Raw genomic sequence first — 26,780 nt, 5'->3', positions numbered from 1 at the left:
CAGTTTTCTTGGCTAGATGGCAGCGATGAGAATAATTTTCCTTAACAATTATTTTCACAAAATACAATTTGAAATACTTCCATGAAACATAACAAATTGGCTGTGCCTAGCTCTTATAGCAAATATGCTACCAGTGCCTCAACGCTCATAGCAAAGCTGTCTTCTGAAGCCCCAAGGACATACTCTATACCTAGAGTCGCCCATTGGAGCTGTAGGCTGCGACAAATACCTCAATAAAAGAACGAGCGTGTGGGACATGCCTCATTGTTGAAATGCAACTCTAGACATAATAAAAGTCCTCTCTGCTTCTCAACCAACTTGCATATGGAAAGTCTGTACCACCAACATGTCAGACATGCCGCGCTGCTCATTAGTATGCTCATTGCGCTGATCCCTCAGATAAATTCTGTAAACTTCTCATTATTCCTATCATCAATCTTGAAGAGCCTCACTATCATTCCAGGTGTGCTAACAGATTCAACTTGGAATGGATTCTGAACATCCGGCTGGCTCCAAACAGTCAAGAGTTTTCTCCACTAGGGTTAGGCTATGCTGCTGCGGACAACTCCATTGCACACCGCTCGATTGCAACTCCATTGCACCTTGAATTTATGATTTACCCGCATTTGTCACAATGAGGGGCAAAAAGATGCATGACAGCTGTCAAAACATGTAGGAAGAAAACGCTGCTCACCGTGGAAAATGCAGATAAGCTATGCCTGCTTTGTGCACAGGCAGCCAATGGCATGGCCAAACTAGCACCTTGTGATTTAGATGTCTACTAAAAGCTCCTGATTGTGGCAGTGAAAATGCTTTTTTAGGATTACTTCGCAGGAATATATGGAACGGCAATGCTGGGAAAAAAAATGAAATGGACTACGTCCTTGCATAATCCCAACTGTGAGAAACATTTCGCACATCATGTGCCTGAAAACAGGCCCCAGATCAACATCCTGTCTAAGCCACTTCAAGTGCTTTTTAATGGAGGTTTTAAATAATTTCCCAGTCATTTCTGGCTCCAATATCTATATAATCAAGGTTGCTCAAACTGTCTAAAACATAACTGACAACCTTTTTACAGTTGAATCCCACCACAACGAATACCGCCACAACGAAATTTCCGCGACAACGAATAATTTTTCATTCCCCGCGAGTATCCTATAAGAATTAATGGCCTAAATTTCTCTGCACAACGAACCATTTTTGCAGAGCGTTTCCGCTTCAACGAAATTTTCGCGTTCAAAATCGAAACCGAAACTAGTTTTATTGGCGAGAAGTCCAAGTCATCCAAAGCCACATTAAGCATGAAATCACGTGATTGCAGTTCCGCCATTTTGGCTTTGTGTCGTGGTCGCGTTGTTCACTCGCTGCCTTTCTCTTCGACAACGACGAGTTTTCATCCGCAGGACACGATGGCAACGCAAGTGAAAAAACGCAAAACTCTTTCCCTTGAGCAAAAAGCTCAAATAATCGCCCAAGCAGAAAGCGGAAGGAAGAAAGCGGCAATTGCTGAAGACTTCGGAATTCCTGCAAGTTCGCTGTCAACGATTCTAGGCAATAAGGACAGCGTGAGAATGGCACTTGCTTCAGGCACATCCTCGAAGCACAAAAAGGTGACGCGGCCCCTCCATGAAGAGTTGGACAAAGCAGTGCATGCGTGGTTTGTGGAAGCACGAGCCAGCAACGTCCCCCTGTCCGGAAGCATCGTCCAGCAGAAAGCCTTGAACTATGCATGCCTACTTGGCATTGATGATTTTAAAGCCAGCATTGGCTGGCTAAACCGTTTCAAGGCCCGCCATAACATCGTTGGAAAAGTGTTGTGCGGCGAGTCAATGTCAGCAGACGTGGACGGAGCAGCTGCTTGGAAGGCGAGTAACATGGCCGGAATTTTAAGCAACTTCGCGCCTGCAGACATTTACAACGCCGACGAGACCGGGCTATTCTACGAGATGTTGCCGGCTAGGACGCTCGACTTCAAGGGGCAGCGCTGTCACGGCGGCAAACACAGCAAAAAACGCATCACAGTGCTGCTTTGCACAAACATGGATGGCTCGGACAAGCGTCCGCCGTTAGTCATAGGCAAAAGTGCCAAGCCGCGCTGTTTTAAGGGAACTCGTAGCCTACCTGTGCAGTACAAGGCGAACAACAAGTCATGGATGACCCGCGCTATTTTCACCGAGTGGATGATGGCATTCGACCGCGACATGAAGCGGCAGGGCCGTAAAGTTTGCTTGCTTTTGGACAATTGTTCAGCGCATCACTCCGACGAAGTCAAGCTCACTAACACGGAGCTGAGGTTTTTCCCTCCCAATTGCACGTCTGTCTTACAGCCTCTCGATCAGGGCGTGATTCTTAGCCTGAAGCGCGCTTACCGCGGGAGGTTAATTCAGCGGCTGCTTTTTAACACTGAAACCGGCCGAGACACGAAGGTGGACTTGTACGTGGCACTGCAGATTATGTCTGCTGCCTGGAGCACACTGGGGCGCTCAGTAATTGTGAACTGTTTCAGGCACGCCGGATTTGCCGAAGGTCGACCCGTACACTCTGCTGGCCTAACACCAGGCGTTACAGACGACGACGAAGAGGCGTCACCGGCTCCGGGGATCGCGGCCGCCTGGAAAACGCTGGGAGAAATAGGAACCGTGCCGCCTAATCTCGAGCTCGACGAATACATCGGCGCTGACGCTTGTGTTGTTGTTCACGAAGATGTGAGTGATGAGCAGATCATAAAAGCTGCCCGGAATGATAAGGACTCTTCCGATGAAGAAGACGACGACGTACAGGAAGCGCCGGCTGCGGCAACCGCCGTACAGGTGATGGACGCTTTTGATGTCATCAGGAATTTCGTTGCTGTCCGAGACGACGATGTTGCAATGGGTTTGCTGACCGAGTGCGAAAATCGCGTGACGGCGTTGCTCGCCGTGAAGCGTAAGCAAACCAAGCTTACAGATTTTTGGCATTAGACGCCTTTGCTGCTGCTTGGGCAATTCTTTCTGCGTTTCACGTCAAATTTTTGCGATAACGAAGTTCCGCGAGAACGAATTTTTTTCCGTGCACCGTGAATTTCGTTATAGCGGGATTCAACTGTATAGCGAAATGATGCTTTGACTTTTGTGACTGTCCAGCATTCAAGACCATAAACCAGCAAAACCATTCAACACTGAGATCAAAGCTTACTCTACCTTAACAAATGTGCCTCTGTGCTTTACCAACAGTTGTCAGCAGCATGTTCAAATCACCATGCAGCCTGAGGTTATATATGATATATATAGAGGTGGCCGTGGTAATAGATTGCAGTCCACTCGTAACGATACCAGATATAACTATATATCATTTATAACGATCAAGTTCCTGGGATTTATCAGTTTTCTCACTGCCCCTATGTAAAAATGAACCAGATACAGTAGCCGACGGGTAATTCGGACTCCAATAATTCGGACTTGTAGGATATTTCGGACTTCAGTGAGGCACCGTCAGTCACCCCATAGAAGCGCATACATATTCGCGACGGATATTTCGGACTTTAAAAGTCCGAAAGTTCGATTTTTCGGACTAATTTCAGTCCCCTGCAGGCCAAAATCTGCCATCTTATCGGCTTTTCGCCGGCGCAACAAGCGCCATCTTGGATTGAGGTGGATTGGCTCTGCAGTTGGATTGGCTTGACATGGTTTCGGTGCCCCATTTTTGCCAGGAGAGGCCCCTGCAATCTCTGCCACTTCGAGGTGGCAGTCGGATTGTCATCGCCGTCAACCTGCTTTTGTCGCCAACGCTGACACGGGCAGCTATCTCTTTGTGCTTTGTCTCATACGTCCGCCGTGTTGTCACACGAGTTTCTCCGACCGCGTCAACCGAGTGGCGCGCCGTCAATCCTTTGGCCATTTTGTGATTGCGTCCGTTTGACGAGCGGTGTGGTGCGCACTCGGGCTGTGGACATGGCCCCGCCGGTGCTGCCGGGTCCGTCAAAGAAGCGTGGGAGCTATTCTACCATGACCCTTGAGAAAAAGGCAGCGATCATAAAGCTAGTGCTGAGTGGGCGAACGCAAGCTGACGTGGCCAAGGAGTTCGCACTGTCAAAGCAAACTATTTCGGATTATGTGAAAAATAAGGAGAAGATTTTTTCCGCCTTTGAGGCGTCCCACAGCAGCAGCCAGAAGAACGACAGGAAAGGCGACCACCCCGAATTGGAGAAGGCCTTGCTACTCTGGCTTAAAGCTGCTTTAGCGAAAAACCTTCCACTGTCGGGCGACACGTTGAAGGAAAAGGCAGAGACCCTGGCCGTGAAAATGAGAATTGAAAAATTCAAGTTCACGGACGGATGGCTCCGCGGTTTCAAGAAGAGACACGGTGTGTCTTTTAAGAAGATGTGCGGGGAGAGCGAAGCCGCCAACCCAGCCACGGTAGCAGACTACCGTCAGACGAAGTTGAAGCCCTTGTTGAGCCAGTACAGCCCGGAGGACACCTTCAACTGTGACGAGACCGGCCTCTTCTTCAAGATGTTGCCTGACCGCACCCTCTCTTTTTCGGGTGACTCCTGTTCAGGGGGCCGCCACAGCAAGGAAAGGATAACAGTAATGGTAGGAGCAAATGCCACTGGCACTGAGAAGCTGCCACTTCTTGTGATAGGCAAATCCAAAAATCCTAGGTGTTTTAAGGGCGCGAAGAACCTTCCCGTGTGGTACTGCAGCAACTCCAAGGCATGGATCACTCATGCTTTGTTTAAGATTATGTGCGTCGACTCGACCGAAGTTTCGAGCGGCAGGGGCGACAAGTTATTATTTTTGTTGATAACTGCGCGGCTCACGGCACCTTCGACAACCTGAAAGCCATTCGGCTCGAATACCTGCCACCAAACACCACCAGCGTGCTCCAACCAATGGACCAGGGGGTGATCAAAAACCTTAAGGTGCATTATCGGACCAGTCTTCTGCGGCGCACAGTCCTTTGTTTTGACAACGGGAAAAAGTACGCCACGGATCTTTTTGCGGCGGTTAGCATGCTGGCTGACGCGTGGAAGGCAGTGAGAGCGGAAACAATTGCTAATTGCTTCAGGCACGCTGGATTCTCCGCCGATGAAGTCGATGACGTAGAAGACTGCAACGATTCTAAGGATTTGACTGCAGACAGTGGCGAAGACCTCATCGTTGACCTTCGCGGGAACGGAATGGACATTCCAACGGGCTCCACGTTCCGCGAGTTTGTTGAAGTGGACGACGGCCTCGATATGTGTGCGGACCTCACGGACGACGAACTTGTACACCAGGTTCTTCAACCTGAAGACGAGTCGGACTCCGACGACGACTCGGGCGGCCTACCACAGCCATCGCTTGCACAAATTACGAACGCTGTGAACTTGCTGTCTAGCGTGTACAGCGAAACGACAACTTTGGCGCAAATACAAGCGCAAATCGTCGCCAGCAAAAGAAATTTGCCGCAAGGTAAAATCGGCGACTTTTTTAAGCCGATTTCCTCTGAATAAAGTGATTTTTTGTGCTTCACGGATTTTTCGGACTGTTCGATTATTCGAACCATTTTTCGGGTCCCTTCAAGTCCGAAAAAACGGTCGGCGACTGTATATATATCGATCCATTACACGCGGCATATCGGAAATGACAGCTTTATTGCCGCCTGGTAGATGTTGACCATGGATATTTGAATGTTTGATAATTAAAATACTAAAAGAGAATGACTTGAAAACTCGACAAAGCGGCGAAAACGGACCGATGCGAAGAAATCCAGCAGGGCCATTGCGTGCGGTTAGAAAATTAGCTTTATCATCGTAATCGCTGCTTGTCGCCGCGCAAAGGGTGCGGTCGTATTGTCATTACCATCGCCGATTGTGCATCCGTGGTAGATGGTGCCTATGACAACAGCGCAATAGCTTGAGAGATGAAACAGCAGACTCATTGGAATTTCTGGCAGGGTATCAAGGTTTGACACCTCGTGAAAAAAAAATATATATACACGAATTAGCACTCCACAACTTTAACAATAATCAAGGCTGGGGACGTCCTTCAGCTCTTCCAGTCGCTGCTTGGTTTCGTGCAACTGTCAAGCTTCAGCTGTTGCCCAGGCAAGTGCGAATTTCCAGCTTTAAGTATGCGTATTGTTTTATGGCTATTGATGTATCCTATATTGAAGTGTTTAGTGCTCTTTGCAATGATGAGTGCTGTTCAACCTGATTCACTCATCACTGGTAAGTAGGCAAGCCTAATGCATGGGAAAATACATCGGTGTGTGCTTTTTCTTGTTTGTTTTCCCTTATTTTTTTCGCCGGTCCAGATATAACAATAATCGGTTAAAACCATCAACTTTTCCAGTTTTCTCAATAGTGTTACAAGTGACTGCACTGAAACCAAGCTCCTTTCCAGAAGAAAATTTGTGCAACACAGGTAAGTAAAGAAGATACAAGGATGGCACAAGATTGAGAAGGAAAGGATTACACAGCATGTAGTGAATCCAAGGAAGTTACTCAAAACGACCAAGGGAATTCTGTATTACCGTATTTACTTGCATAATGCTCGCACTTTTTTTCGCGGAATATTGATGCTAAGTTAGGGGGTGCGATATACGCAGAACAGTTTCGAGCAAAAAGTTTTGGAGCGCTAAAAGCGAATTTAAATCGGCACGACTCAGGATTCTTAGGTCAGCTATTGTAAATACAAATAAAACATTACTTCTCAAGCAGAACTTACCCTTGTTATAAAAGTACAGGGTTTCTAAAGCATTTTGTTTACCGCATGCAGCCTCATTATCACTACCCGTGTTTCGTGGTGTAATGCTCACAGCAGACCATACAGTTCTACTCTGAGACTTAATCCGAGTCCGTGTCGACACTGCAATCGCTGTTTCCAGTAGCGTACCACGCAGAACTCGTTGACGCCGAAGTGCCTGCTGCCAGCGCGGTTGCCATGCTGTAACCCATACTCAAAACCTTTAAGCTGTGGGGCTCCGCAGCCCCTTTAGGTGTTTTAAACCGTGCGCGCGCGCCTTTCTATTTGTATTGTGTTTGCAGGGGCAGCGCGAGTGTGCATGAATAAGCAGATAATCTTGGGGAGCGTGATGTTAGCGGCGACAGACGAGGGTAGATAAGCGCGTCGGAAGCGAGGCGCAGGGCTTTTCTGCCCCGGCGGAGAGGCCGGCGCGGGGCAACCGGCGAGCGTCGTGGGCCAGCAGGGCGTGCAAAGACGACTGAAAGAAGATCGCCGGCACGAAGATGGAAGCAGTGCCTGCAGGAACAGCCTAGGCGTATTCCTGTGAGTTGCTGTCCCGCGAGGAGCAATCTTTCTTGTGTCGCCGTTAGCGCTTTGGCCCCATTGCTCGTTTTATTCGCTCCGCAGTGTTTTGTTTCGCCACGGTAAGGCCCCGACATTCTTCCCACTTTCCGTTGGTGTTCTATTGTCACGCGCATGAACAGCCTGTTCTCAGCGCAGTAGCGCTGTATGTTTCTAAGAGACTGGATTTGTCACTCGTCGGGCGAGACCATGGCTCGCGGACCCGTTTTTTTTGAAGGCGAGGCCTTCAACGTTCAAAAGCAGCCGTATAACTTGCGTACCGCCTCACCGCGATGCGACACCAAGGACACTGTAGACGGTGGAACAAAGCAAGCAACACGGATGGAACGAAGGAACAACAACGGAGACACTTCGCAGAATGGCGACGACTACAAACATTATGGGGGGAAAAAAAAAAAAAAGACTCACTACCGATGATGATCTACCCGAGAACATCATTGCCGCCTGGTAGCGCGTGCACACAACGAGGCCAGCTAGGTTCAGCAGCGCTCCAAAGATGGCGCTTCTTACTACGAGCAGACGACTCTCACAGTGGTAATATTGGTGATGCGATGATTATGCGAGTGCTAGCATTATGGAAGTAAATACGGTAATACGGAGTCACTTTACTGAAAATTACAACTAATCACGCAGACAGGTGAGCAGCTCGGCAGTGACAAGTACACGAGACCAACTTTCTCAGGCCAAGTGACTGTTGATGCAGTTGATTCAGTCACAAATTTCAGCACACTATATTAGAAATGGCCTTATTCCTTTTCATGAACTGTACATTACATGATGTCACAAACTAGCCCCATTATGTCACATCACTGGCATATGCAAACAGACCTCTTTACATGGGCTTCTAACAGAGATCTTACCTATATGATGCACATCATTTTAAACAGCTGCAAGGAAGCAGCTATACCCAAGCACTTCAAGGTTCCACTAATTTGCTTATTGCAACATACCACTGAAAAGGACTCCCAAACTTGCCAAATGCCTATTTTTTTATGCGCAGAGATACTCTCTTACGGGATCTTGCAGCTTGCCATGTCAACACTTGTACAATATATACAAGAAAATTAACGTGAAAATGAGACCATGCAACAGCAGAGAGCAAATGCATACCAATGGCCAAGAAGATATCATTGACGTTCATTGCAGTCTTTGCCGATGTCTCCATAAAAAGAAGCCCATTTTCTTCGGAGTAAGCTTGTGCTTCCTGCAAAAAAGAAAACAAAATGTTCAGAAAAACTACAGAAAAAAAGCCAGTGGCTCTGTAATGCATCATGTAAAATTGCAAGAAAATTTTAAATATAAAGGGACAGTAAGGAAAACTATTACATTTTGGCCTTCAGTAAAACTACAACTGCACATACAACCGCAAGCCCTAAAGCATTAGCACAGCCATTGGTTCTGGCACAATACTGTAGGAGTGCAAACATTGCAGCCTTTTTTTCTTTTTTCCAATTTTTATGCTCCGCTAAAAATGAAGAGCAGTGCAGCCAGCAACAATTGCTAACTGCTTGTTTATACCCTTGGATTTTGTAGCACCATACAAAAGCCTGCAGCTGACAGTGTTGCTACAACCAAAGCTGTAAAAGTATCTTGTGCTGTGTTGAATGGTGCATAAGCAACTGACACTATCATAAGTAAAACACAAGGTCAAGAGTTGCTTTTATGGATTCTAGTTATTCAAATCTCAGTTCTGTTGTCTTATCTGCACAAGAGCAAAATATGGCTAACTGTTAGTTCCACTCTGCATGCATCACATAGGGGCTTGTCCCATATTATTATGAGGAATTCGTGTGTTAGGTCACTTCTTCGAAGTGTTACTGGCAGGTGCTCAACTTCCACTCTTTGAACACAAACTTTACAAGGTGTAGTTTATTATTTACTTCACTGCTCCAAGTGCTGCCATTTCATCATAAAATGACTATGCACCACTTCAAGCAACCTTTAAATGGTATGTTTACTTTTCGTTCCCCTGTCACAAGCTTGAACAACACACGCTTATGTTCTCTTGTTCCCCTTAATTTCAACATGACTCGGAACCGATCAGAATTTTATATGTGCTTGAGTAGCGGCTGCTGTTACATAGTGAAGCTTGTTCCTGGGTAGTGGTATGACTGCACTTCTGGGGTGAAGGGGTGTGAGTGCACTAAGGGGGTCTGTAAATATGGTACAGTCTAGCCCGATTATAGCGAAGCCACTTATAGCGAAATAGCGGTTATAACAAAGTAAGTTCAATTTCCTATTCTCATTTTTGCATTTTCAATACAATTTGGGTCCTGTTTTAACAAAGTAAATAAATGCACATCAGCAGACATAGCGAAGTGATTTTGTACCAAATGAAAAATGTATCAATTGGGAGATTTTTATGCCTTCAGGCAAATTTTTGTGTGAAAATCAAAAACAAAATTTGGTTGACGACCGCATTCACCGCGAAGCGAAACGTTGCTTCACTGCATCGCTTGACTTGCCGTATTCGATGATGCGACGTCCCTACATGCCATTGAGCCAGTTGCGCAGGAGGTAAAAAGTAAGAAAAGCCAATACTTTGTGATGTCACGGAGGAGCAGTCAACTTAGCCAATCGCGGTCCTTGAATTTCTCTCTCTGGGGCTTCTCTCCTCTCGGTTCTGGGCCCGGAAGAGGGAAAATCGGGGAGAAAGCGTCACGGGAGTGAGAGAGGGAGAGAGAAGAGAGAGCGTTTCCTCCGCTTCCGTGGATCTTTGTATGCGCTTCTCACGCTGACGCCATTACGCCTTCCTGCCTTGTTTCGCTTCTCATCTTTGATATCTTCTGACCCCCAACTTCGTCTGGGCAATTTTTAGACAACGGATCTACTCAGTCATCCCATTTCTTGGATCCGACCCTTCGATTTGTCGGCCATGTCGAGTCTCGCAAGCCCCAGCACTTCAACGGGAGAAAGAAAAGTTGTCATTGAAGACTAAGCGCGTCATTCTGGACGAAGTGCACTGAAACGTGAAGAGTGATATCGCTTGGAAGTATGAAACTGCACAGACCACACACGCTATGATAATCAAGAACGGCAGCAAGATCGACGTCATTCTCGATGACGACGATGGCTGCGGGGAGCAAAAGAGGATCCAGTGCGCCACGTACGCCGACGTAGAAGCCGCACTTCACAAGTGGTTCTTGGTTGCCCGATCAAAGAACACCCCGCTCAGTGGGCCCATTATGCTAGCGAAAGCGAAGGATTTGGGCTTCGCTCTCTGTCATGATGACTTCCAGCCGAGAAATGGAGCAGCAGCGCGGACACGGCACCTGCACAGGATGAAGCTGTCACGGTTGACATCGCTGTAACAGCTGATGGTGCCGCCATGACAGCCTGTTTAGAGCAGCTATGGGAGTCTGCTAAAGAGTTGGACCTTGTGCCCCATGGACTTCATTTCGGTAGACGACGAACTTGTTGCCACGCAGGACTTCACAAATGACGAAGTTGCCGGGAACGTCATGGAAGGGACGGATAGTGCCTCCAAGAGCAACAGCGACGACGCTGGTTGCGTCCCCCCGCAGCAGCCATCGCAGCAGTTGACACACTAATGATGTACCTCTGGAGTTCAGAGCAGAACTTCGGTTCGCAGTAGAGCCCGCGAAACGCCTCAGTATGTCAATCGCATTGACTACTTCATGGGAGGTGGGGACGTCATGACACTCGTCCCGATTTTACGTTTCACCATCACTGTCCCTTGCAATTCCTGAACCACATTGTTCAGGATGGATTCCGTGGTCATCTCTTCTGTCGTGAGGACACAGGAATCGCACAAGACCGCGCCACCGATAGGAATGTTTTGCGCCCAGGTTGACATGAACCACTTGAAAACGGATTTATCCACGCCTTCATAGGTCGCTGTTTCAACCTTTTCAGCTGGCTGCTTGTCCCCTTTTTTAAGGAGTTGATGAATTCCTTGGAGCTCAAAATCATGAAGAGCGAACTTTGTAGTATCCCGAACTTTGCGGCGACATCTTTCTTCTTTTCGCCCTTCGCGACGGCATCCAGTATGCCGGCCTTCACTTCTATAGAGCACTTTTCGTTTGCCACTCATGCTGCTGGAACGGAGCTGCCAGACAAGCGTCACGACTATGACGATGAGGGACCGGTCACCAGTCACGCGACAACAAACAAATGCACACGCTGCACACCCACGCGCTGCGCAAAAAAATAGGCATGAAATGGGTATAGAGCCTGCATGCTGCGCCGCGGTGCCTAAACTGGGCCAATGCTCGTGCCGCCTAGTGGAGTTGCTCAACACCATGTTTGAGTCTCCCGCGCCCTAGTACATCAGATGGCGCAGTGTATGCCACGTAATATTATCGTCATCATCATCGTCACATTTTTAAGCGCGCTCGGCTCCGCTGCACCGTCGTGCCAAGGTCAACCTACCTTGGCCGTGCTGCACTTGCTTTCAGGCTGTGTGCGCTTTGATGTGCGCTGCTTTCAACTGCTCTGGTTCATGGTACACCTTTGTTCAGGCATTGAGCTTTCAACTAAATTTCGTTATATTGAAAGTTCGGCTACTTCGTTATAGGGGGGCTGAAAATGCATCGTGTTCTATGTGCCCGAAGTTAGAGAAACTGAACTACTTCGTTACATCGGGGATTTCGTTAAATTGAAGTTTGTTACATCCAAGTTGTACTGTACAGTTGAATCCCGCCACAACGAATACCGCCACAACGAAATTTCCGCGACAACGAATAATTTTTTATTCCCCGCGAGTATCCTATAAGAATTAATGGCCTAAATTTCTCTGCACAACGAACCATTTTTGCAGAGCGTTTCCGCTTCAACGAAATTTTCGCGTTCAAAATCGAAACCGAAACTAGTTTTATTGGCGAGAAGTCCAAGTCAAATCCAAAGCCACATTAAGCATGAAATCACGTGATTGCAGTTCCGCCATTTTGGCTTTGTGTCGTGGTCGCGTTGTTCACTCGCTGCCTTTCTCTTCGACAACGACGAGTTTTCATCCGCAGGACACGATGGCAACGCAAGTGAAAAAACGCAAAACTCTTTCCCTTGAGCAAAAAGCTCAAATAATCGCCCAAGCAGAAAGCGGAAGGAAGAAAGCGGCAATTGCTGAAGACTTCGGAATTCCTGCAAGTTCGCTGTCAACGATTCTAGTCAATAAGGACAGCGTGAGAATGGCACTTGCTTCAGGCACATCCTCGAAGCACAAAAAGGTGACGCGGCCCCTCCATGAAGAGTTGGACAAAGCAGTGCATGCGTGGTTTGTGGAAGCACGAGCCAGCAACGTCCCCCTGTCCGGAAGCATCGTCCAGCAGAAAGCCTTGAACTATGCATGCCTACTTGGCATTGATGATTTTAAAGCCAGCATTGGCTGGCTAAACCGTTTCAAGGCCCGCCATAACATCGTTGGAAAAGTGTTGTGCGGCGAGTCAATGTCAGCAGACGTAGACGGAGCAGCTGCTTGGAAGGCGAGTAACATGGCCGGAATTTTAAGCAACTTCGCGCCTGCAGACATTTACAACGCCGACGAGACCGGGCTATTCTACGAGATGTTGCCGGCTAGGACGCTCGACTTCAAGGGGCAGCGCTGTCATGGCGGCAAACACAGCAAAAAACGCATCACAGTGCTGCTTTGCACAAACATGGATGGCTCGGACAAGCGTCCGCCGTTAGTCATAGGCAAAAGTGCCAAGCCGCGCTGTTTTAAGGGAACTCGTAGCCTACCTGTGCAGTACAAGGCGAACAACAAGTCATGGATGACCCGCGCTATTTTCACCGAGTGGATGATGGCATTCGACCGCGACATGAAGCAGCAGGGCCGTAAAGTTTGCTTGCTTTTGGACAATTGTTCCGCGCATCACTCCGACGAAGTCAAGCTCACTAACACGGAGCTGAGGTTTTTCCCTCCCAATTGCACGTCTGTCTTACAGCCTCTCGATCAGGGCGTGATTCTTAGCCTGAAGCGCGCTTACCGCGGGAGGTTAATTCAGCGGCTGCTTTTTAACACTGAAACCGGCCGAGACACGAAGGTGGACTTGTACGTGGCACTGCAGATTATGTCTGCTGCCTGGAGCACACTGGGGCGCTCAGTAATTGTGAACTGTTTCAGGCACGCCGGATTTGCCGAAGGTCGACCCGTACACTCTGCTGGCGTAACACCACGCGTTACAGACGACGACGAAGAGGCGTCACCGGCTCCGGGGATCGCGGCCGCCTGGAAAACGCTGGGAGAAATAGGAACCGTGCCGCCTAATCTCGAGCTCGACGAATACATCGGCGCTGACGCTTGTGTTGTTGTTCACGAAGATGTGAGTGATGAGCAGATCATAAAAGCTGCCCGGAATGATAAGGACTCTTCCGATGAAGAAGACGACGACGTACAGGAAGCGCCGGCTGCGGCAACCGCCGTACAGGTGATGGACGCTTTTGATGTCATCAGGAATTTCGTTGCTGTCCGAGACGACGATGTTGCAATGGGTTTGCTGACCGAGTGCGAAAATCGCGTGACGGCGTTGCTCGCCGTGAAGCGTAAGCAAACCAAGCTTACAGATTTTTGGCATTAGACGCCTTTGCTGCTGCTTGGGCAATTCTTTCTGCGTTTCACGTCAAATTTTTGCGATAACGAAGTTCCGCGAGAACTAATTTTTTTTCGTGCACCGTGAATTTCGTTATAGCGGGATTCAACTGTATCAGCATTTCCCTAAACTGAAGTGGAACCTTTTTTGATAGCCTCCACATTTCTACCCCACAGGCAAGTATCTAAGATACAGCTGTTACATGATTTTTCTCTTACGAGGGATACCAGTAAACTGCCATCCACCAAGAGTACTTGTAAAGTGCACTCCATCCACTCCATTTTTACTGCCTGTAAACTTCACTGCATGAACCAGTAAATCGTGCAAACTAAGAAAATGTCAATGAACTTCTATGCATGATATAAAAGTTAGCAGATCATCATTGAAAGCTGGGAGCCCGAATTTCTAAGAGCAATCCGCCTTTTGCGGGAGGATGTGGCGTCATTATGCGGGAGCGGGCGAGAAACGCATTGGACGGCAGTGTAGCAGACGACGCGAAAGCGCACCGTATGAAAAGGCCACACTAACACAGGTAGAAAGCGAAAGCTTCCCCCCTTTTTTGGCCTCGGGGCAGAAAGCAGTGACAGTGATTGAAGTATATCATGTTCACGCAGTATGGGGGAATGTACAGAGTTTTCACAATCCACTCAACGCACGCATATACTATCTTTGTATTGTAAGAGCGTGTAGCGCGGGCCGTGTTCGACGTGACAGAATGAGACGCTCTCAGCGTGCAGGTTTTCGGCAGACATGAGAGCGCGGAGGCAGAGAGACAGAGAGAGGGATCTCAAAGGGCAAAGCAGCCAGGGGTTTGTTGATGCTGTGACTTCGAGTGGCGCATATGCGCGAGGTGTCTTAAGTTACCGAGCACAATGCGGTCGCCCAATGCGGTCGCCGCGGCGCCGGCATGGTGCAATGGGCGTCACTTCCTCCTCGCGTCATCTACAATCGTGCAGCTATAGGATTTCATCTACGAAGCTCGGCAGAGAGGCACTTATACACACCCCCTGAAAAGGTCATCGTCTGGCCGGAATGCACACTTGCAGGAAACGCGCGGCATTTTTCTGGCAACGGATGATTCAGCGCTGTAGCCGGTTTCTGCCCTTAGGAGTCAGAACGGATGTGGTCACAGTGGTGAAAAGGTTCTCAGTACACAGTGAATGGTCATTCTGTTGTGAAAGGATCCACAGTTCCTTTCTGCCTCCGCCGCAATTTCTGCGGAATCAACGACTTGGTGACACATGTGCATCTCCTACATATCGGATGCGCATCTCGGTCAGGAACAACCCTGTTCTACGTCCAGAGCGATCCACTCTGCAAGTGAACGAGCATGAACCCTCTAGGAGACTCATTTGTGCCGGGCGGTTTCCTTGCCGTTGCGAACTGTTGGACGAAGACGACGATAGCTTCCTAACGAAGTGCATCTGATTGCGTACACCAAGGGAGCAAAATCCGAATGCTTTGGAGAGCACGAAGGCTAGCCTTTAAGGTAAAAAAAAAATACTGTGCGTCGTGCAAGAGTGTCAAGTGCATCATATGCTCCGAGCGGCAAAAACACAGATACTACAGTTATGTATGCATCTAAAGGAAATATATGCATGATGAAAAGTACCTACTGAAGTTTGCACCCAGCCTGTAACGCACCAGTGATAGCTGCAATGAGGATTTCTTCGGTGCATGATAGCTTTAGTTGCGCCGGGGCCCGAAGGAGATGTATTTTGTCATTTTTTCTTTATGTGCGAAAGAGCTAGGTAGCTTAGATATAACAGGCGGCTGTGTGCGCTAGGCCGTAATATTTAACATGTTTTATTGTGACTGCCATCTGACTAACAAGAAAAGAAATACGTTTTAATGCACTGCCATTCGCGAGTCTCATGACCAGCTCAACAAATCGGCTCGCGAATGGCGGTGCATCACAACAAACGCCCAATTTTTTTTTTCTTTTTAGTCAGGCGGCAGTCGGGATAAAACATGCTAAATATTACGGTGTGGCGCGCACAGCCACCTGTGATATCTGCGCTACCCGGCCCCTTCGCACATAAAGAAAACAAACGACAAAATACATTGCCATCAGACGCGCCAAACAAATGCTCATTGCGGCTATCACTGGTGGGTTACAGGCTTGGTGCAAACTCCGGTAGATACTTTTCAACATGCACATTTCCTTTAGATGCATACATACCTGTAACTAAGTGTTTTTCGCACAGACGAGCATACGCAGTTGGTTGCTAAGGTCAGCCATTCACATCTTGACGCTTGGTGGCCCTAATTCAAGCTTCAAGTCATTGATGATCGCGGCTCGCCGAAAAAAACCTGAAAAACTGCGTCTTGCATCTCGGCACGCTTAGAGAGTGGCAACTGTATGCGGCAGGTGTGGTTGGCATCGCTCTACCAAGCCTGTGACGGTCACCGTGCCGCCCGGCGCCGCCAACCCCAGTGCACTGGCGGCGCCGAGAAACGCCGTCGACGCCGTCCAATGTATTTTCATCGGTCACCGCTATGACTTCGCGCATGCGCAGAAATCTCGCGCAAAAGGCGGATTCCTAAATCGCTGCAGGCTCCTGTAGTAACTGTGGACACTTTGGCCTTGGCCAGACAACAAGCACAGGCCAGTGATTACGTTTACCTCTACATTACATCGCAAACTCAGACCATTCACAAAGCAACTGCTTATAATGTGGGATCAGACTATATGTAGTCTTTGCCAAAGTGCAGAGCCCAGGAGGTCTGCTTCTGAGCCACTTCGAGTAGCATTTCCAGTGTTCCGAATATCTTGATAAGATGATTTTTTTGTCTCACCCTCTTCAATGGGAAGGGTCTCCACTAATGCTAAATCAGCGCCACTACACGGCTCAGAAACAAAACCCCTTGGGCTCTATAGTTTTGACAAACATAGCTTTTTGTGACAACCAGTTGGCTTCATATAGAGCTCTAACTACAGGCTTATCGGTCAATATGCAGCAGCCCTGAACAAAGGCAAACCGCATGTAGTGCAGCTTTAGCAAACCACGGTATTCCAAAAACCGGCTAATGTAGCAAGCCTGCCTTCCAAACTGCACAAGACCCAATAGGGAGAGCACTGTTCGAAGCAAGATCAGGACATTGTTTAAAGCAAAGACTAAAGGCACAGAGAAAATAAAGTAAAAAAAAAAAAAATGCGGTTTCCTTTTGCCTATCTCTGATAAGACTCCACTGGGCACCGAACAGAGGACGCGACGGGCACCAACCAGACACCTCGGCTCATGACTCTCTGCAAGTGCTCCTTGTATACACACATGCGGCACAATCTTGGTATACCTAAGAGAGAAGTGCAAGTCATGCAAGTGCAATGTGAGCAAGTCAAATGACAATGCTGAAGCTACACCAGCCAGAAAACAGCAAGCTTTGTCCTGAATCTCACTCTCAATCTCTCGTTCTGAGAGATGAGCCTACTTCCTGTCAAAGCATTGGTGAAGCAAGTGGTAATTTTATTTTGCACCAACAAGAATGGCATTGAGAAGTGGCGCCTGTTTATTGTCGAAGATACGCCCGACCATGCTGTATTCATCTGCTGTATTGCATGCAGGAAATTTCTTTACATTGAAGCTGAAACAGTCATTTTTTGCATTGCCAGTTAGGAGTATATGAGCAACAAAGTAGTGCCAGTCATCACCTTGCCTCAGAGGTGCACAATGCAGAGAAGAAAAGTCGCAGTTGGTTTAGCGAGGGGAATGGGGCAGGAATAAGGACTAGCATGTGGATACCATGGTGATAGGTGCATGCACCAAATCGCTGGCCGATTGCTCATTGTACAGAGCTGTGCACGTGATCCAATGCAATATCTGGCATGTCGGAGCACCGAGTACCTTGCTCACCACAGAAGCAAAGTGGAGAGAGGCTAGTGAGATGCCTGAATAAGGTGGAGAGGAATGTCCTTAGCCACAGTAGTGTAAGCAAGAGTGAAACGCTGCACAACCATGTTACGAAAGGATAGGTTGCGCAAAGGCAAACATAAGAGAGGACAAATGTAGATAGGATAAAATGGGCCTGTGAGACCCCTAAACAGAGGCATCTGTGAAACATCAAAACAGACTTCTTAGCTGCTAATGACAATCAGGTCTCATTAATACGGTAAGTTGATAAAGCACAGCTCTAACAATTATTTTTAACGAAACAGTACTGAGCGAAGTAGGCTCAATTTCTGGGAAAAATAAGACCCAATTCGTACAGTAGGGAGTCTCGGCCAAAATTCGGGACAGTTGGCAGGTGTGCACTGCCATACTTGAACATGGTGAAAGTGGTTTTACACAGACACTTGAGAAGTGCCTACATTCATTATGTCAAACAGGTTTCTTTATCTTGTCACATTTCCTTTGTCACTGCATGGCAAACACAATTTCCCCTTCCCAAAAGCACCTTGAAAGGAACTCTCATCCAGTCTTGTTCACATTTCCTATAATAATTTTCAGAAAACAAGCAGTCTTGCTGGAATCAAACTGCATCAAAGCTGCGTCCAGTAGTCAGCATGCTAAACCTGTTGGGCGCAGCAGAGAACTAAAGTTTTCTGCCCATGCCCTGCAAGGCAAGCAGTACCTCAAGCTCCACAGCCCGCTTGGAGGCCAAGTCAGCCTTGTTTCCGGCTAGGGCAATGACGATGCTGGGGCTGGCCTGGCGCTGCAGCTCCTTGACCCAAGTCTTTGCTCGTCCAAACGTGTCTTGATTGGTGATGTCGTACACCACAATGGCCGCCTGCGCGCCTCGGTAGTACATGGGTGCCAGGCTGTGATAACGTTCCTGGCCTGCTGTGTCCCAGATCTCAAACTTCACCGTCGTGTCGTCCAGACACACTGTTTGCGTCAGGAATGCAGCTGGAAAAAGAAAAAGAATCAGGCACAGCCTCCACAGAGGGCCCACACTGGTTGCACTAGTATGGCACTGTCTACTCAAGCACAACAGCCCCAGTATTATTTAGTAAAACATTGCCTAATTTTCCAGCCTATACAAATTCATCATTTCTATTAAGTGCAATTGGGCTGCACCAGCTAAAGCCTTGCACCTAAGTTAACACATCTGCTGACGACAGAAAAAGAAATTTGAATTCTCTTGCTTTTAAAGCACTCCGGACAGCTAGAGCCATCCAGTGGGAAGCAGAACTAATCCCTCAGTTTCGTTTTCAGCTTCATTTTTCTGCCACGTGATGGGACTGTACTGCAGAGATTTATGGGCCAGTTCAGGTTCACATCTCTAGGTTTGATTCTTGTTGAGTTCTGGAGTGACATACCAGAATAACTGGTGCAAGCTCATTAATACTTTACTGTCCGTGCCCCTGTCCGTGCCTATTCCCATCGATAGCCCGCTTTCGATGGTTTCACAATTCAAATTTTCCCGCTTTCAAAGCGCTCCAATGAAATAGAGGAACCCTCTCAGTTTTGCTTCCGATTTATTTTTTCCACCGTGCCGCGCCCGTCCAGATGGACACTGGAGTCAGGTGATCGACACTCCTTGTTTGCATCATGGCGTCGACGTCACGCGCTCCTACTGCACGAAAATGGCATGGTTCCACGGACCTTGATGCATCGGAAAGCTCGTTTTTGGATGCAAACAGCAGCAGTGATGGCTCGGAATAAGAATTCAGCTCTTCAGACTTTAGCACTAACAGCGAAAATATGTCACACCAACCCGGAGCGTCAACAGTCATGCCTCGATAAGTTTCGCGTTCGCTCCCAAAAAATTTCCGCTTTTGCTGCACGCTGATCGGAAGCGATCACTGTTCTTAAGGTCACAACTGTTTTACGCATGATGACGTCTTTTGGGTCGTATTACTTGCCGCCAGCTGCGTAGGGAGTAGTGCTTCCCGCTAGAGGATAGCCAGGGGTAGACCTCAACGTAGTCGACCTCGACTATTGTTTTCTTTCTTAACTCAGCGAATAATACCAATGTGAATTAATACCAATGTGAAGAGAAGTTCCTCCTTTAAAATTTGATACTACCAAGCAAGTTTTGTTAGAGAAAAAAAAAAATTTATGACACCACCCAAAACCCACTCCTTTTCTCGCGGACAGGAAAGCGTTAAGGATGAAAATTATTTACCCTTTTGCTGTCATGAATGTACCGGTACATTCTCGCGCTTTCCCACCACAGTGTTACCGATGTATCGGTACGTTCTCCATCGTGCATTCAAATCTTCACGCCTGAATGCGAAGCTGGCGCACTTGGACAGGCTGCGCCATCTGTAATATATTTCTACAAGTCCGTATTTCTACCCCGCATTGCGTTAGCACGTATATACTGAAAAGTATGGAGCAACCGCGGCCACCCCCGCCACCTTCTTTGCTAGCTAGGGGGCGTGGCCGCTCCGCGCACGTTTCGCGGTGCGTGCGTGTGGTTACGGTTCAAGGGTTGTTCTGCCACCTGCCGCAGATTGGCAGGTTTTATTTTTATTCTGTTGGCGTGTCTGCTACGACGTGTCACATTCAGGAATTCGCGCCGTTGCCTCTCCAATAGGTCGACTCATGACTCGATCACTGCTTTCGCTCTCTTGCCGCGCCCTTGCTTGCAGCTAGCAGCAGCGAAGGAGGTTGTTTTAGCCTCTTTCCACCTCCCTCCGTCATCTTGATTTCACAACGTGCCATTTTTCTCCGTTGAGCGGGCCACTGGATGTGCGCCCTCCGTGCATGCAATTACTTTCGGATGGCTGTCCGCATGAGACCGACTGTGGACTGGAGTGATGGCTCTTTTCATTATAAATACGAGCCGAGCTCTGAATAGAGTTCTCAAAAAGTATCGAGAAGTTTTTCTCTTATATTATCCTCATTTATCTAATTTATAATTGGGCTGATAATGATGTTAATTAACAATACCTGCAGAACACTGACATGTGTATATTCCGATGACTATGTAATTTGCATAGCAATCATGAAAAATAAATCGCTATGCTCGTTCCTTGAAACCAAGCAGACAGTGGGGGTGCGTTATGGCCAGAAACTCCCAACAGCGAAAGGGTTAAGCAAAGAGGAGAAATATGCCTTTTCAGCCCAGTGCTTCCTTTCCTCTATGACATCAGTATCATCATCAGCAGCAGCAGCCTGACTATACCCTATGCAGGGCGAAGGCCTCTCCCGTATTTCTCCAATTAACCCGGTTCTGTGCTAGCTGCATCCACTTGACCCCTGCGAACTTCTTAACCTCCTCCACCCACCTAACTTTCTGCCGGACCCTGCTGCGCTTTCCTTCCCTTGGAATCCAGTTTGTTACCCTAAGCAACCATCGGTCATCCTCTCTTCGCACTACATGTCCTGCCCATGCCCATTTCTTCTTAATTTCCACTAGAATGTCGGTAACGAGTTATTTCTCTGACCCACTCTGCACGCTTCCTATCTCTTAATGTCACCCCTATCATTTTTCGTTCCATAGCCCTCTGAGTTGTCCTCAACTTAAGTAGAACCCTCTCGGTTAGCCTCCACGTTTCAGCCCCATAGGTGAGTGCAGGTAAGATGCAACTGTTGTACACTTTCCTCTTGAGTGATACCAGTAAGCTGCTAGTCATAATCTGCGAGTGTTTACCAAATGCGCTCCATCCCAATCTTATTCTTCATGTTATTTCCTTTTCATAGTCCGGATCTGCGGTTACTACCTCTACTAAGTAGACATATTCGCCTACTACTTCCAGTGCTTCGCTACCTAACGTAAACTGCTGTTCCTTCCCGAGGCTGTTGAATATTATCTTAGTCTTCTGCATATTGATTTTTAAGCCTACCTTTCTACTTTTCCTGTCTAGGTCATCAATCATTATTTGCAGTTCATCCCCCGAGTTGCTTAGCAAGGTAACATCATCAGCAAATCTCAGATTGCTGAGGTATTCTCCATCTACCCTTATCCCTAACTGCTCCCATTCCAAGTCTCTGAATACTTCCTCTAAGCAAGCTGTGAATAGTACTGGGGAGATCGTGTCTCCTTGGCTAACACCTTTCTTTATGGGAATTTTGTTACTTTCTTTGTGCAGAACTATGGTTGCTGTGCAGCCACTATATATATCTTCCAGCACTTTCACGTATGGCTCGTCTACTCCCTGATTTCGCAATGCCTGCATCACCGCCGAGGTTTCCATTGAGTGAAATGCTTTTTCATAATCAATGAATGCTATGTATAAGGGCTGGTTATATTCCGAGCATTTTTCTATCACCTGGTTGATGGTATGGATATGATCGATATGATCGATCAGTATAGCTAAAACATTTTTGCGGGATATCGGGACAGCCTTCTGAAATCATGGAAAAACTTCTAGTACCGGTTACTAATGACCAAACACATTGTTCAAACAATTTTTACTTTGCCTCTTAAACTTTCTCAATGACAAATTTCAAGGACACTTCCGCATGTTATGCAGCAAAACTGAAACAAAGCAGTCCAAAGTCAAAAGGCAGGCAAAGCTAAGCAAGCTCTGATATAGAAACTGCCAGCATTGATTTGGCCGCAATCAGCTATTTGATGTTTAAATATATCAATAAAAGCTTTAGATGCAGATTACTTTTCACAAAGAAGGGTGAACGAATTCCTTGTAGCAGTCACTGCTGATTGAAGTTGTACTGAACATTAATAACAGAGGGCAGGCTAGCAAGTGAAACAATGTAGGCTGGATTCTGAAGGTTGTTTCTTTTATCGCAAATCTAGAAAAGCATGTCTGAGTATTTTAAGCAGCAAACTCCACAATGCACAGTTTGCTGCTGCTCTTCACGGGTGAAATGGAATTTTGGCACAACAGTTGTACAATTTAATCAAAAACCAATTTGCAGCAGCAAGTAGCAGGTTAGCACTGGAATAGGATTGGAGCAATAATCACTGCATTCCCAACACTGAAATCTGCATACAACCTAACTAAAGAAGGTTGAAGTGTGCCGCCATACTGAACACTGGGCTGCGCTCTCAGCATGGAAAAAGATGATCAAGCTGCCCCATACCCATACGATAAAAAAATAAGTAAACTGGTTCTCTGTCAGTATCTGTTACACTTCTCAGACACTTGAACAGCACCTTAAGAGAAGGAAGAATAAAAGCTTTCGGCACTCAATTCTTAAACACTGCCTGAAAGGATATTTTCCCCTCACCTCCCTTTGTTCAGTCTGCTCAGACCTTTCACAGGCTTTCTTTAAGCTCGGAAAAAGATACCTCCTTCGTCGCAAATAAATGGAATGGGGGCTTCTGAAGCCACCATAGCAGCAAAGCTCGCAGATTGTTTTCGCACTGGCCGCTGCCAGCGCTGTTATTCCTGCTTTTTGTCGCATAATAACTCACACAGCGCTTCCGCATATTTCATTGAGTACCCTCTTTACGTGTGTGCTAGTTCTATTGTGGCAGCTCAGCCATGTGTTGGCATCATAGCAATATATTGCGCCTCGCTTTGCGCTGGCGAGACAGCAAAAAAAAAAAAAATCCGCATGAATAACATACTTGCTGTGTGCCAGCTTAAAACGAAAATGCACTGCAAAACATATCGAGCCATTTTCCCTGACTTGGCGAAATTTTTTATGGCTTCCCTGACAATTCCCAGTTTTCCCAGTTGGTTGACACCCTGTGCAGCAATACAAAAGCACTGAGTTCTGTCAAGCCACCAGGTGGATTCACCCGACATTTTGCTAGCGGACCTCGGCTGCACTCGGCCAAAAGGCAGTATATGAATAGCGCATTTACCTACGTTAAAGAAGAATTGGCACAAATGGAACTTCATGAAGATGACGAAGCTTACTGCACAGTAAAGGTTCGATATCCAGCGGTGGCAATGTTTTTTTTATCTATAGGCAGTTTAAGCACACTAACCACAGATCCTGCCCACAATTCCTGTCCTTTCCACTCATGAGCCAGGAAATACATTTGCATTAATAAAGATGAATTCAGGACCACAGCAGCAACTACACAAACTTGGCCAGTGAACCAAGCCTGCAGTCCAAACCTGGTGTGCCTACCTCCTATAGTAGATTCCTGGTACTCGTGAAACTGGCCCTTGACAAAGCGCAGCACCAGACTTGATTTCCCCACAGCAGACTCGCCTAGAAGCACAAGCTTGAACTGGCAAATCTTGCCCTGCGGCGCCCCATTGGGCCTCTGAGCCGCTGCCCCGCGTCCTGCCATCGGAGCCTGCACACATCACATTGGAAACATGAAGCACACAGACGCACACAAGTGAGCTCCCTTTTAACTTTACTTCACATTCATCATGCAATGCTGCCAAGGCTTACCTCAACATCTACTATAAAGCCATCACTTGTAGTGCTGCAAGCAGGAAACATTTACCAGCGAGAATATCAGTACCACGAGCTGCAATGTTCCGTACACATCAGTTTACACAAACAAGTTTTGTTACACAATTGAGCACATCAAAGCCCAATCACAAACTGACTACAGCTCACTGGCACGGTATAAAATGCAGCATAGGTGCCAACACTAAAGATATACTGTGGTAGCAAGATTCCCAATAAGTTACATTAAGCAATTCAATTCAAGGCTGCAAATTGAACTAGCACAAAAAGGACAATCACAACAAAGCAGTAGGAACATACTGGCCAGTCAGCAACCTTTTTAGATCAAGATTCTTCTTTGGAGATGCCCTAGACAATAGCCCTTAAGAAGGTTTGGAGAAAGCAAAAAAATTAAACATGCTGATCAGGAGGATATCATCTAATCTAGAATTATTGGAGCTATGTCAACCATAAAGGTGTGCAAACAGATTCAACCCTTTTGACCCAGCCACCATCCAAGCTGAGGCCTTCTTTTATGGATGACGAAAATAGTATTCACTAGGCATCAAGATTACAATAGAAACAAAGGGTCAAGTAAAGCCTTTGGAATCCGAATCGTCAATTTGAGATGTTTTTACACGATTCTGGTCAAAAGCTTCCCAAAGGTCTTAATTAAGCAGTGCCACTGAGCAGCAAACAGGAAAAATTTTACAAGAATGGATAAGAACACAAAAGCATTCATTGCCATTGGTTGCATGGCATAATCAATCTGCACTGCGCTTTGAATGCTCAAAATGACAGTTCCAATCCCCTAGGTTAGGTTAGTTTACGATCACATTTTTAAATGCTATTGAGCCAGAACCACCAAGCAAAAGGAGGCAAACACTGAAGTTGGGAACTTTGCCCTTAAGAAAACAGATTTCCACTCGTGTTTTCCGCAGTAACAGGGTGAACAAGGCTGACAATGAGGTAAAAATATGAATCTATGCTTACTGTAAAGGTGCATCTTGAATAGAAGTACATAAAGAGACTCTTGAGTCACAGGACACGCATGTTAAATGGGAAGTATAGATGTAAACTGATAGGAACATGCAATTATAATTTAAGCAGTAAGAGCAAGCAGAGCAATATTTATTCATTTCCCTTTTCATGACCTCCAGAGGACTATGCAACTTCTCTAGCTTGAGTTGACTCTTGGCATTCTATGAATCTAACAAGACTTATCAGCGTTGCATCTTCTAAAAAAATAAGCACTGCATAATCCTGGATAAGCATTTGGTCTTCTCCACCTTCCTTTTTTTCTGCAGATGCAAGTATATACATGCAAAGTGAAGCAAATATGGACTGATCAGGCTTAGGGCCTCATGCACTAGAGAAAATTAAGCCATAAACTTTAGCCAGGAATGTAAAATGGATAAGAATAAGGGCACGGCTCTCGGGTAATAAAACATGGTACCTAACATTATGGAGACAAACAATGTTCTACTCTAAGGAGACCAGATATGTGCCAAATGGCAGAAATCTGCTAGAAAGGTCCAAGGTGGTGGCCGAAATATGATAGCAAGAGCATTTGTTTGAAAAGAATAGAATGCATAAAGTAAGATCCGAGAATGAAATGAAGCAGCAGCAATGAGACAAAGTGGTAGAATGCAAGAACAGCTCACAAGTAGAACATATAATGAGTGATAGGATAGGCCCAAGTTCGAATAGAGTGCCTTTTGCAGCATGTTTTGGGGCAACCTTTGATGAAGAAGGTATACTACATAGAGAAACTTGTCGCTAACTCGCAAAGGAAGCCATCAAGAACCTGGCTTGCATGAAAAAAAAAAGTGCAATTCAAGGAAACAACAAAATTCAAGTCTCCAGACTTTCCGCATCTACGATCCTGAAACATGCATAGCAAACATCAAGGCAAACAAACATTTTGACTAAAGGAGCTAAAAGAACTGTAAATTAGTTACAGGCAAATGGCATCTACTGCCTCGTTCAGTAGGAAACAATTACAATTAACATAAGAAACCAATGACTAAAACTGTACCATGTCCTTTCATGCATATACTTACGTTTGCAGTAAGGGGTGGTATGTTTTACACACTGCAGTCTTTGACACATGAATGGGATGTGCTTCAACTTCCTGTCGACAACTCTCCGGGACTACATGCATGCACCGATATCATTCCAAGTTCTGACCGATAACGGCTAAAACCACTCAACAGCCCCACCCCCAAGATTGTGCACAGAGGGTACCACTCCGAGATTATTCAACCCTCAAATGCTATCTAAAAAAAAAAAACGATATCTTGCCTTGAATCACAGGCCTGCCCACAGGTGTGCTCATTAGCAAAAATATGAGCTAAATGACAAATTCACCCTACAAGTTTAGAAACAATCAGCAAATGCAAAGCGAAGGAAACCCTGAAATCTCCCACACCATGTAAGCAATACAAAGACACTTCAAATTCAAAGGCATAACTCAATGGTACGCACTAGCAGCACTAGTGAACATGGTATACAGACTACAAACATGAGTTATTAGGACATCTCACAAAGCAGTGGTTGCAATAGGACAGGGAGAAGATTAGTACTCATTAAGTTACTTTCCCATCTTGATAAAACTGACCTAAGTAGCTATTTGTAATATGAAATAATTTGAAATAAGAAAGCATTTAGAGTTGAATATGTCTTGAAATACACTATATATCATGAGCCCAACACCACCTGCGCTACCC

The 26,780-nt window shown here is 46.6% G+C and overlaps 1 protein-coding gene across 2 annotated transcripts in view; it reads right to left on the bottom strand.

Annotated features, from left to right (window-relative positions):
• Rab5 (RAS oncogene family member Rab5) overlaps positions 1-26,780 on the bottom strand; it is a 41,155-nt gene that overhangs the window by 6,106 nt on the left and 8,269 nt on the right. For both annotated transcript variants that reach the window (XM_084593571.1, XM_084593572.1), the window contains exons 2-4: positions 23,779-23,950; positions 18,413-18,687; positions 8,403-8,496 (exon numbers count right to left, since the gene is read on the bottom strand). In XM_084593571.1, coding sequence (XP_084449697.1) covers positions 8,403-8,496; positions 18,413-18,687; positions 23,779-23,944 — 535 coding nt within the window. In that variant the 5' untranslated portion in view covers positions 23,945-23,950. The remainder of the gene's footprint in view (positions 1-8,402; positions 8,497-18,412; positions 18,688-23,778; positions 23,951-26,780) is intronic.

This window comes from Amblyomma maculatum, chromosome 2, assembly GCF_055883805.1.
Source record: "Amblyomma maculatum isolate TAMU_Amacu chromosome 2, ASM5588380v1, whole genome shotgun sequence".
NCBI classification, from domain to species: domain Eukaryota; kingdom Metazoa; phylum Arthropoda; class Arachnida; order Ixodida; family Ixodidae; genus Amblyomma; species Amblyomma maculatum.
Note: the sequence above shows the minus strand (reverse complement) of the source record. Positions and strands in the feature narration are given on the sequence as shown.